At 49.1% G+C, this 12,611-nt stretch overlaps 1 protein-coding gene across 1 annotated transcript; it reads right to left on the bottom strand.

Moving 5' to 3' along the window:
* Positions 1 to 567: 567 nt before the first annotated feature.
* Positions 568 to 1,272, bottom strand: LOC118472006 (serine/threonine-protein phosphatase 7 long form homolog). Its single transcript, XM_035959011.1, has 3 exons — positions 1,241 to 1,272; positions 940 to 1,148; positions 568 to 857 (listed from the first exon to the last, which is right to left on the bottom strand). Exons 1-3 carry the CDS (start codon positions 1,241 to 1,243, stop codon positions 782 to 784), a joined length of 288 nt encoding a protein of 95 aa, XP_035814904.1. The 5' UTR covers positions 1,244 to 1,272; the 3' UTR covers positions 568 to 781.
* Between the last annotated feature and the right edge of the window lie 11,339 nt (positions 1,273 to 12,611).

A 12,611-nucleotide genomic window follows, 5' to 3' on the forward strand; every position in this document is an offset into this window, starting at 1 on the left:
CGTGGTGTCAGCTGTGATGCCTGAGTTGTAGGAGCATCCTGCAACTGAGACGGTCCAATCTCCACCTGACCTGCGGCGCCAGCGCCAGCGCCATCGTCGTCGTCGTCGTCGTCATCGTCGTCGTCCTGGGCCACGTTCTCAAACGTGTCCCGCGTCGATCGCGACGAGCTGAGTCCTGCTGTAGATGGTCCAACTGCACAAATAGGAGGCTGAACGTCCTGCTGCATACGAGGCACAGGCAGCTGCACGTCAACGCCCGCTAGAGACCGGCATCCACACCGAGCCGCTGCTCGACGAAGACGACGTGATACCCTCTGTAATCGAAATGTTAGTTAAAGACATATGTTACAACATACAAATAAACAAGTTTTCTGTTAGACATTGATACTCACTGATAGTAACGATAACGTAGTAGTATCTGAAGTTCTCTGTGAGATACGCTCGAGTTCAACAACAGATACGAGCATAGAGTTTCCCTATCACAAGTTAAGACATTAGGATGCTCAAAACTAGACATATCTCATTAAATAGAAATCTCTAATTTTAGTAAAGAAATAGTTACCACTCTATCAAGGATTGGAGCAGCCTCAATTTGGGACCCGTGCCGAGCAGCTATGTCGAAAGCTGTGTCTTCGTCGTCTGACGATTCTTGCTCGGCGTAGTCTGCTGCTGTCCACTGTCCCTTCAACTTGCACCTAGTCACACCAGAATACCAAATCAAATACCTCCGGAAGTTGTAGTTTGTGTGCGCCTGGTCATTCTCATAGTTCAGATCCCCCTGCTAGTCCCATTCATCAATGTAATCACGATGGTGCGTCTCGAAGTCCGTGACCTTCTTCTGTCTCTGTCTGTCGAACCTGCAAAAGTTAGAACCATATATTAGCGACTAACTGATATTTCAATTATTAGTTAGAATAACAAGTGCATGTAGTAACTCACTTATGAAGTTCTATTGAAGTCGAGAATGGCTCCACCGGAAACTCCTGGCGCAATCCGAACTGTCGAGCAACTCTGTGGGGCAAGTGGTACTCAACAGCATAAAAACAGATGAGGGGACACCTCATGAGGTAGAGGTTCTCGTCTATTGAGCACATGCTGCTCAACTGTATGCTGGCGAAATATGGATCAAGATACGGTTGCCAAGTCACCTGCAAAAGTTTTAGAAAGCCCATGTAAGCACGCTGGTGTCGTGTGATAAAAGTAGAAAGGACATGTAAAAAGAAAAAAGGAGACAACTCACCATCGAAGGAGTAAGTGCGTCGAGCTCGTTTGAGTGCTCCACGTAAGCACGCTAGTGTCGTGCGAATGGCTCCTCGACCTGGTCCCAGCGGTAAGCAGCCGTGGGCTTAAGCCGATGTCCGGCTACCACGAACCACTCACGAGGAGGAAACTCTCTGGGTCGCCCGACGGGTATGTGTGCCCACATCCACAGCTGTAGTAGGTAGACACATCCACCTAAGCTGGCGGTCCTCGACGAACGACGACAAGCCTCGCAAAGTTGCCTGTACAGGAAGGCCAACACTGCTGAAGCCCAGCTGTAACCTCCGGTCGTATCCCAGTCAGTCAGGCAGGGCAGAAACATCCATGACGCGCTGTCGCCTGTTGCGTCTGGAAAAAGAACTGAACCAAAGAGATGGAGAATCCAAGCTCGACAATGGTATCCAACCGTCTGCTCATCTGCACCAGGTGGACACTGCCCAAAGCTCTGCCTAAGCCAGGTCAGTGGGACTCCGGTGTTGTGGCTACCTCGTAGCTCATCCGGAAGCAGTCTCCCAAGAAAGGCCTCCACCCTCTGCCTCCAACCGCCTGGTGATGCCTGACCGGTCACTGGACGACCCATAATGCTGAGACCAAGAATCTTCTGGCAATCTTCAAGCGTCACAGTCATCTCACCGCAAGGAAGGTGGAAAGTGTGAGTCTCTGGCCGCCACCTATTGGAAGACAAAAGAATACAAAAATCATTAGTATGCAAAGTAGATTTGATAATTGTAAATATTAAACAACTAGAGAAGTCTTTACCTGTCGACCAGAGCCGTCAACGCCGCTGGGTTGAAAGTGGGCAGCCCATGGCGGACCTGGTACGATAAGACGTCCAAGCCAGCCCTCTGTAGGAGAGGAGTGTACCTCTCATCGTACCTCATCTCCTCCAGAAACCGGTCGTGGGTCCGGACCCGCAGAACGGGCAACACCTAGCAATCAAAAGATTTTTCATTAGTCAAATATAGGTCGCATATATTAATTCAAATATAGGTCGCAAATATAGCAAACAAAATATTACCTCTCCCTCTGCGGTGAGACGGCCCCTGTGGTGCTCGTCGTAGTGAGGGTCCAGCAAGTGGAACTGCGCCATCCTGCAAATTAAGATATCAACATATTAGAATATAAGTTGTGTACAAAGTGTAACAAAAACATCGACATATTAGAATAAAATTTGTGTATAAAAAAATATATCACACCTGACTAAGTGTCCAAATGCATGTACGTGAGATGTGGCCAAGTCTACCGCATTTTCCGCATTCATTCTGCTCTGGGTCCACGAGAAAGGGGGACGCTCGTCCTCTCCTACTGCGACCGGAAACCTGATCCATAACCATGTTGCACCGGCTCCTTTTCCTACTACCACGTTTGTCCCATCGATGCGCTGGATCAGCAACGTATACCGGACCGGTGTACGTTGGCCATTGTGACTCATCAAGAGTGGAATGACTTAAACTGCTAAATTCATGTACTGCAGGGTCTCGCTCCGGACACAAACGTCTTATGAGTTCAATTTCTTGCTCGGTCATTTCTTGAACCGGAAGGTCATCATCAGAATCTACGGCCCGTGCAGCCTCATATGGCTCCTCCTCATCCTCAATCTAAACATCAACACTATTGGATGCCCTGCATATGTTGTCCATATTATATGACACAGGCACATCAATCTGAACATCAGCATTATTGATATGTGGAGATCCTGCATCGGGTCGGAGCAAGAAAAACCACATTAAAAAGTCTAATCAAACGAAATAATGATGGATACGAACAATGTGTCGAAGACACTTACTAGGATGATCGTCAACTGGATCCTGGGTCAATGGGATCTCTTGGGGGGGGTACCACCGCATTAGAAGCCCCACAAACGCCGGGAATAGGACGAGAAATCCCATACTCGTGCGGACCCGATTGAGCATCGGGCACAACAACGACTTCTTCATGAAGCTCTACCAAAGGAGCTTCAATACGAGATGCATTTGGCATTTGTGGAGACAACCCGACTGGACCTCCGCAATGACTAACAGGTAACTTTTGAACAACCACATCCAAACATGGTGGAACCATCGTCTTCACAATTCTTAAATATATCACCCAATCATCTTCTGAGGTAATGGAGATCACCTACGTACAAAAAAACTTATTGTCAGTAAAAAATTTGGCAGCACCTCCCCTGTAAAGTGATGTTTATAGAACCTGCGAATAAACGACAACACGATGGTTGCCAACACAGAAAACATGTAATACCAATGCGCTAAACAAAATGGTAACTATATAATCACTAAGAATTTACTAAAAACTAACAATATGCTAACAATTTACTAAACACGAACAAGAGCTAACAATTTACTAAACAATTTACAAGTAAATGGCTAGCTAGTATACTAAATACTAAACTAAATAAATACTAACTAAATGCTAAACACTAATGTAACCACTAACCCTAAACACTAAACCCTAAAATGCTAAAAGCTAAATACTAACTAACCACTAACGAACAACTAAACACTAAATAACTAGGTAATACCAACTAAATACAAAAATATTAAGTAATAATTATAAAAAATTATTACCTTGTGAGCTGGAAGGCCGGAGGGAGAGCGGCAGGCGGAGGAGAGCAGGCGGCGGCCGGAGTCGAGCGAGCTCGGCGGCGAGCTCGGCGGGAGAGGCGGGCGCCGGGCGAGCGGCGAGCTCGGCGGGCTGCGGGCGGGCGGCGCGCTCGCCGGGCGCGCTCGGCGGGCTGCGGGCGGGCGGCGAGCTCGGCGGCGGCGGGCTGGCGGCGAGCTCGGCGGCGGGCTGGCGGCGAGCTCGGCGGCGGCGGCGGTATGAGCGGCGGCGGGCGTAGGAAAATGAAGCCGTGAGCGAAACAGAGAAGAAACGAAGAGGAAAGGCGTTTCGGTTAAGTTTCCTAGCTCGGCGCCAAGATCTGTGGCGCCGAGCTAGGTGTGCCACGCGGGCTGCCACGTCATGAAGCTCGGCGCCACAGCCTATGGCGCCGAGCTGTGTTAGCTCGGCGCCACGGCCTATGGCGCCGAGCAAAGGGTCCAAAACTACATTTAAAATTTTTTTAGGTCTAAACGTAAATTTACTTCGGTTTAGGGGCTAAAATACAAAAAATTCGGACCCACTGGCTGCACTATGTGGTCTGTGGTGCTGAGTCTACAACTACTACAATGCATGCGCAGCGCAGGTCGGCCGAACTCCGAAGTGGCTAGGCCGGCTGACGTCACGGGCAGGGCCAGCGCGCGTCCCCAAGCCGGAACCGGCCGGACGGACACGTCGGGACGGTGGCCCGCCACATGGCCTGCACATGATCGAAAGCCCCGCGCGGTCGCCATCATCCGATGGCGATCGGACGACCGGGATGGACGGGGCCGAGGCCGAGGCCGAGGCCGAGGCCGCGTCCCCTTCGCGCTGCAGCAGCCAGCAGGGTCCCTGTCCTCCCGCCGGGATCTGACGGCCAGGAGGCGTCGAGGCCCGGATGCCAAGGAGTGGCGGTGGCCTGGCTGCGAGCGTCGCATGCAGACGCAGACGCGGATCGGCAGATGCAGCGCAGCGCAGGGCGGGGGACCGGCTGGGCCGGCGGTCGCCGTCGCTACTCGCAACCATGGTGGGGACCCGCCGGAGCGTGATATGCCGGGACTGGCCGACTGGGATGAGGGACGGGTGTGGAGGCGGCCAACTAGTCGCCACTTGTCCGGTTGTATACATGCTGCTCAGGGTCCAGACAAAATCATCTGCATGCCAAGGGTTTTTGTAAGGCACATTATCTGGGCCTGGGCGTGGGCACAGCTAGCTACAGCTATCACATCCTCTTCTCATCTCGTTGTTCTGATGGCTCGGTTTCTGGCGCCTTTTGGTGGGCGATTGATTGGAGCATCATCATCGAATGTCATGTTTACACTCCTGAGACTTGACGGTAGCGGCTGGTGCTCGCCGATATGCTTCCTAGGAGTACGAGGGTACAACCGATTCTTTTTCGAACAATAGTGAAGGCAAGCATTATGAGGTTGCTGTTGTTTTCATTTGTGTGGTACAAGGATTGGGAAATTGTACATTAGCTCGATCCGACTACAAGACTGGTGGGACGTACACGAGCGTGATCGTCTAGGGCAAATGTGTCACTATACACGACTCCTAGATAGAATTATTCCCCTCCTAAGTCACCACCGCAAAACCTACCTCATTGATGGTAGCTCGCACTAACTTCTTGCAACAAACAACATGCCAGCACCCACAACTACATCACACTCACAACAAAGCACTACTACACAAACTCCATCATCGTCAGATTGGACCCCCGCCAATCATTCACAAATCCATCACACTGACAATGAAGCACTACTACACAAACGCCATCACCGCCATGTTGGAAACCCCACAATCACTGCTCGACGATTGTTTGATTTAGTGATGAAGATTGTTGTATCTCGGTAATTAGTTTCTTAATTTGGTTGTGATAAGGAATAGATCACTAATGGATCATTCTTGATCTAGAGGTATATTAGCATCGATTGCTTTAGAACCGATATTGTCGTGGTTTCGGGAACCGGTGACAATAGAATTTGTATTCGGGTGGGGAATGATAGCACGAACTCACTCCGAATGGTGAATCGCAGGGATTCCAGAGGGGGTCTATGTCAAGGGGTTATACTGGTTCAGGCGCGCACCCTAGTCCAGTGTAGTGATAATTGCAGTATTGCTTGAGGACTATGTTACAGATGGTGTGTGTGTGTGTGTGTTGAAGGAGGAAGAGGGCCTTCCCTTTTATAGCTCAAGGGAAGAACCTTACAGAGAAGGCATGTTTTCTACTAGAGAGGGAAGATCTGTAGCCCCAGGTTGACGTGGTATCCCTGAGGTTATCCATAGGGTCATGTGTAGCCATACCCCAGATATGGCGTACCGCCTTGCTTGCTCGTCATATAGGTCCTTGTAGCGAGTCCATTGCTGATGTCTTCTTAGTAGTGTGTGCTGGGTCCCATGGATCAGTCTCATGGTGCGGTCGCGTGTGGCGTGGCTTCATCTATCGTCATGAGCCCTATTTCACCTACCAGCGTGCGTAGGCATACACTCGGTATGGCGCACTGTCCCGTCTTTCCTGGTATTTGGGTCACTTTAGAGACTCCGGTGTTGAGGTCCTCCCACGACTGAGGTCGACTGACCCTACAAGTCAGTGGTGATACACTTGAGATCGTTCGTGGGGGCATACAATTATGTTGATGGTGACCTCCCTGTGCCCCTTCGGTATGCTGCAGTTATGTCCGAACGTGGGTCGGTGATGACGCGCCTTATCATAGCTGATGAGGGTCATCGGAACTAGATTGGGACCTCCATTTTGTTGAGTTTCTTGGAGGGGACTTGGTCAGCCGCTCCATGTCGCAGGCTTGCTTGGCTAGGACTTGGTCGATCGCTCTGCCTCGCAGGTTTGCTCGGCGAGGACTTGGTCGGTCTCTTGGCCACGCAGGCTTGCTCTGCTAAGGACCTGGTCATCGCTCCACCTCGCAGGCTTGAATAGTAAATGGGTCGTACGGAGGTCATGGGCCTGCTTCCCCGGTACCCAACAGCAACCCCCGGGCCTTCGTGTAACTTCTTGGAGTTGTGCGAAGGCTTTTGCTTGAGACTTTACATTTCTTGGTGCATGTAAGCGCATTTGTTAGATGTAGCCCCCAAGCCCCTGAGCAATCCATGTGGATTGCTTGTGGGTTTATCCTTTGTGTGTAGTTTAGGGGCGAACCCTTCGTGCGATGGGCGTCACGCACTGAGCGTGAGTCCATAATTACTATTTTTTTGTTGAAGACTGAATTATCGGGTGCGCGCAAGTGCATCTCCTAGATGTAGCCCCCAAGCCCCCGAGTATTCCATGTGGATTGCTTGGGGGTTTATCCGGTGTGTATGCAGTTTAGGGGTGTTCCCTTCCTGTGATGGGCGTCATGCATTGTGCGTGAGTCCATATATTGCCTAAAACGGGTGTAGTCCTTGAGGGTGATCTTCTAAATTGGTCATATTCGAGGCGCTTGATCCTTGGTATGCACGCATCCCCCTAGAAAGGCCTTTTGTGACCCTTTTGAGGGGACGACCACCCTCCACCGACCTAGTCAGCACATGGAAGGAGGTTGTCGAGCTATGGATGGGTTATCCAAGTGAGATCCAACTGCCCTCCGGTGAGGTTAAGTCTCGACGAGTGGTCCCACTAGGGGGCTCGACCAGCTGGGGACATCTCATTGAGTCCTTCCTTATTCGATCCTGTATCGACTCTTTGGCCGGTCTGGCCGAGCAAAGAGGGGCCATGTGGCCACCTTGCCAGTCGGGTTACCACAGGGGAATGTGAGGTACTACCTTGGACGTGGATACGAGCAAATGACCTATGTGTCAGTCACCTATCTTGTGGTCTGCTGGGAGCTTGCTCGATACACCCCTTGTTCTACATGAGAAGTTGAAGAGAGCATTCAAGTTTTTACTTGGTCTACTTAAGGCAGTTACCGCGGTTGCCTAGTAAAAGAGGAGGCCATCATGACATTGCTTGGCGTGGGTGGCCTGATCGAACGTCAAAGTCGCCTAGAGGGGGTGAATAGGCAAAACCTGAAAATTACAAACTTTGACCACACACTTCACCTGGGGTTTGGGTTAGAAATAAACAATAGTGAATTCAGAGTATGGAAGATAGTTCTTCTTGCAATGAGTTTCTCAATCAACGCAAATAACATTGGGAGGTAACTCAACACAATGAGCAAGAGAACTTTTAGTGAGAGGGGAGCGGGAAGAAACAAATCAAATAGTGAAGATCAACACAAGTGGACACGACGATTTGTTTCCTGAGGTTCGGTTCCAAATGAAAGTAGCCTAGAGGGGGGGTGAATAGGCTACACCTGAAAATTTTCACTAAAAACTTCGAAATAGGTTAAATTAAAGTTGCACAGGTGCAAACCGGTTCAGTCGATTTTAATTACAACTGAACAAGTTTGAACCCGCTCAACTTAAATTTGATAATCTATTGAACAAATGCGAAGTAGTGAAGAATATAGCTAAAGATTTGCCCTACACAAAAACTACTTAAATGAATAATATGAACCAACCACAGAATATAAAGCGCTTGACAAGAACACACAAGAACACGCGATATAACCCGAGGTTCGGCAACCACCACAAAGGTGTCCTACTCCTCGTTGAGGAACCCACAAAGGGTCGGGTCTTTTCCAACCCTAATCCTCCACAAGCCGACCACAAAGGTCAAGGCAATCTCTTCTCAAAACAGCTCAAGGAGCGGGTGATACAAACTTCTTGGGGTCGTCCACAAATTTGGAGACTCCCAAGCAACCTCTAACCGTCAAGGAACACGAGGTTCCAAGAGTAACAAATCCGCACACGGTTAAGTTTGCAACGAGCTCAAGAACAAGAGAATGGGAGAATCGAGATGAAATTGACAGCGAGTTCGATCGAGTTCACCTCACACCAAGGGTCCTTCAAATGATTGAAGGAGATGCGATTGCGGGTGTGAAAGGTGAAGTGAATGCTCTTGTTTGAAGGTTGGTCAGTCAAGAATTCGTGGGAGAGGCAGGAGTAAATGAGAGAGAGAGTGTGAGGGGGTATATAAAAGATCCCCCAAAAGCTGGCAGCCGTTGGGAGAAAAGGGGCAAAAACCGGTTGAACCGGTTTTCAAACCGGTTGAACCGGTTTCTACCAGGGGGATCCCGGTCCACTGGGCTACTCAGCCGGACACTCGACCGGTTTCAAAACCGGCTGAGTAGGGACAAAATTCGGCTCAACCGGTTTTGGAAAAATATCTTCTGCGACTTTTTCTGACAGCTCTGACTGTCAGACAGGTCAGAGCAGAGGTGGCAGATGAACAGTACCGAAACCGGTTGAACCGGTTTCAGGACCTGTTGAACCGGTTTTGGGGGCTGAAACCAAACTTTGAGAATTTTGAAGAGAACAAAAGGGGAGACTTTGTGGGAAGTAAAATTTTTTTTTCTCAAGGGCATTCATGATCTGGGAAAATGATCTCCAAGGAGTTTTTCAAAAGATTTTGAACTTGGCTCGTTTCACAACTTACTTAACCGTCGCAGATCCCTCTTAATTGTACGGCGATTCCTATGACTCAAGAATTATAAATTAAGCACCGCCGTTGTTTCTTAGCACTTGGAGCACGCCATTTGATGTGGAATTTTAAATCCGCTGTGCTTTATACTTTTATGCTCGTAAGATCTGTGCTTCTCCTGTCTGTAGAAATACTGTGTACATACTAGGAGCAAACTTGTTAGAATCTTAGTTTGTTTTGTCATTAATCACCAAAACCCTCAATTAGGGTTGATTGCACTTACAATCTCCCCCTTTTTGGTGATTGATGCCAAAACAAACTAGAATGGAAATAAGAATTAAAAGTTACAAGTACTTGCGATATAAAGTATTTTGTGTATGTGTAGCTCCCCCTAAATATGTGCATGAGTTTTGCGATATTAACATTGACTTGATATGTCAATTTGCAACATATTTAGAGAGAGAGAACAATCAACACCATACACAAAAAATGATGAGGTATGAAACATAATTGAATAATAAGAGTAAAAGCACATTCAAGCTCATTATTGCATAGCATATGATATAAAAAAAGTTCTACAACTATTACAATAATGAGAGCTCGTCTCATCACATCATTAAAGTGTTTATGGCATTCAAGCCATGCATGCATCAAATAGTTATTACAGACCAAGTGTTCATTACAAAAATAAAGGGGTACTACATAATAAACTTTCTCCCCCTTTTTGGCAACAAGAACCAAAAAGAGAGAGAGAGAAGCGACAATCCAATGATCACCAGTGAGGAGGAGGATGATGAGGAGCGAAGAGGTGGTGCGCCAGGTCAGAGGCAAAATGTTCCTCTCCAGACTGGGCCGGAGGAGGAGCACTGCCCGAAGGGTCCTGGGGCGGAGGGTAAGAGGACGATTGGCCCGGATCCCCGTGATATGGGGGCGGGACAAACTGCTCCGGATCATCAAAATAAGTTTCTTCTTCTTCGACGTCATCAGCTGTTGAAAAAGGCACCCCATATGCCTGCTGGTACCACTCGTTGACATCTGGAGGAGGAGGGTGGAGAGGTACATCAGGAGAGCGAGGGGCGAAGGGAGTACCCAAAGCGGAAGCTTGACGATGTAGGTTGTCGTCGGTCTCCCGCTGACGTCGAGCCACCTCATGGACATCTGCAGCAATATTTCGGCACATGGAGAAGAAAGCCGCAAACCCGTGGGCCAAGCGGGCACCCATCCCACGGGCACGACCTCGACCACGACCACGACCACGTGGTGTGGGAGATCCGCGGCCAGGGGAAGGGCGCGATGCACCAGCAGCAGCAGCAGCACCAGCACCAGCAGACGGACCCGCAGATGTATGACCACGAGAACTGGAGGGGGCTTTCCTGAGGCGCCCAGCTGGATTGTTGGGATCAATCCAGAAAGGGGTGTATGACTGATGTCGGGTACCTTTGTCAAATCTGAACTGGGTCACAACCTCAATCATCTTCATAATGAATGGAGCATGAAGACACCCCTTCAAAGGAAAGCAGGCTGCATGAATAATTTCCTGCCATATCATGTCAAAGACATTAATCCTTTCTGAGTTGTTGGGTTTCATAAAAGAGAGCAAGACCTTTCTCTCCCCAAGGATGTTCATCTGATTACCCCCTTTTGGAATGAGGGTCATCCTGCAGAGGGAGTTGATATAACGATAATACTTATGAATGTTGGTCGACTCCCAATACTTTCCAGACTCAGACAGATGAAGATCCTTGGCTTCATCTCTTGTGGGCTGCCGGAAATCATGAATCTTGATCTTGTCTCCAGATATATCATCGTCAGAAAAGCCAAGAATGTGAGCAAATCGACGATAGCTCACCTTGTACCAACTACCTTCAATAAAGAAGTTCAGATAGGGGTAGTTGTAATGACTCTCCTCGTCAGCAAGCTTTATCCAGAGAGTGGAGTAGAATTGAGCAATCACTTCATCATTCCAATCATATTGGAATGTCATGATATCCTTCATTTGTTTCCTTTCACAGGCCCTCAGTGCCTGTGACATTTCTGGGTCCCCAATGGCTTCACAACCTTCCCAGTTGATATATCTTTGATGCAGGATAGGTTGATGCTTCTTGGGGAGAATGACGGAATTATAGAAATCCACGTGGTGAAGAGTCCAAAAGCGATTTCCATCGATCCTGGCATCGCGAATATGCAATACAGGATTTTGGAAACGAAGATCCTGGAGAAGAGCAGAGCCTCCACTGGCAGTGAAGTCAGTGACTGGCTCATTGCCAGCACGCCGAGCCTCTGCCCGGTGGAGGACCAAGCCGCGAATCACAGGGGCGTGGGCCGGGGGAAGATCAACTTCATCGTCCTTCCCGCCATCATCATCACTTGCAGGCTCCCACGCCTGCGGATTCGTCGCAGGTCGAGACCGTCCGGAAGGATTCTGGGATGTCCGACCGCGAGCACTTTGAGACCCAGAGGCCTCAGCACCCGGCATGACATTGCCGCTTCCGCGCCCTCGCTTGGATCGAGAGCGAGGTGGAGTATCTCCGTGGATTTCCTGGTCATCCGAGGAGTCGGATTCGACCACCGACGGGTTCCTTCGACGCACCATTCTAAGAAATAAGAAATAGAACCTATGATGAGCAAGGATCAAACATGTTTGAGTAGAAACGCATAAGATATTGATCATGTACTTCAACCGTTCATATGAGCGGTTCAACTACAACGAATAATATCAAATTGCTAATCTCTAACAATGTTTGTGACAAATGAAGATAGTCTAAGTGCTGCAATCACTTAAACTAAAATGTACCCAACGAACGATACAATAGATAATCAAGAACGCGTAGGATCGAGTACAAGGAAATAACATAGGGCAATACCTCGATCCGGAGATTGGGTCAAAAACTCCCAACGAGATGGAGGAAGATGGTGGAAACACGCCAGGAAGAACGGATCTCCAACAACTCTTCCAAAAGAGTGAGGGCTCGAGAGAGTTTTTGGAGTGGAGTGTGAAGGTGTGAGAGGGGAATGAGAGGGCGACGGCGGCTGTAAAAAGAGACTGCGAAGGGAAGAGGAGAGAGGGAGAGATATAAAAAGGGGAGGAGTCGGCCGCCAGAAAACCGAAAACCGGTTCAACCAGTTCCAAAACCGGTTCAACCGGTTTCGGGTCAAACTGCGCAGTAAAAGCGCGCAGAAAACGGTGTTGACTGCGCGAAAATTTTGGCAGTCTGACAGCACAGACTGCAAAACTGTCAGCGCAGACTGCGCGCTGACTGACGGCGCGACGGCCAAAACCGGTTTCCACCAGGGAGAAACCGGTTGAGTGGCCTACTCAGCC

This window comes from Zea mays, chromosome 5 (genome assembly GCF_902167145.1).
Source record: "Zea mays cultivar B73 chromosome 5, Zm-B73-REFERENCE-NAM-5.0, whole genome shotgun sequence".
NCBI lineage: Eukaryota > Viridiplantae > Streptophyta > Magnoliopsida > Poales > Poaceae > Zea > Zea mays.

Coding starts and splice junctions, on each gene's coding strand:
- LOC118472006 (XM_035959011.1), bottom strand. Junction 858..939: donor ACTTCAATAGAACTTCATAA/GTGAGTTACTAC, acceptor TAACTTTTGCAG/GTTCGACAGACAGAGACAGA.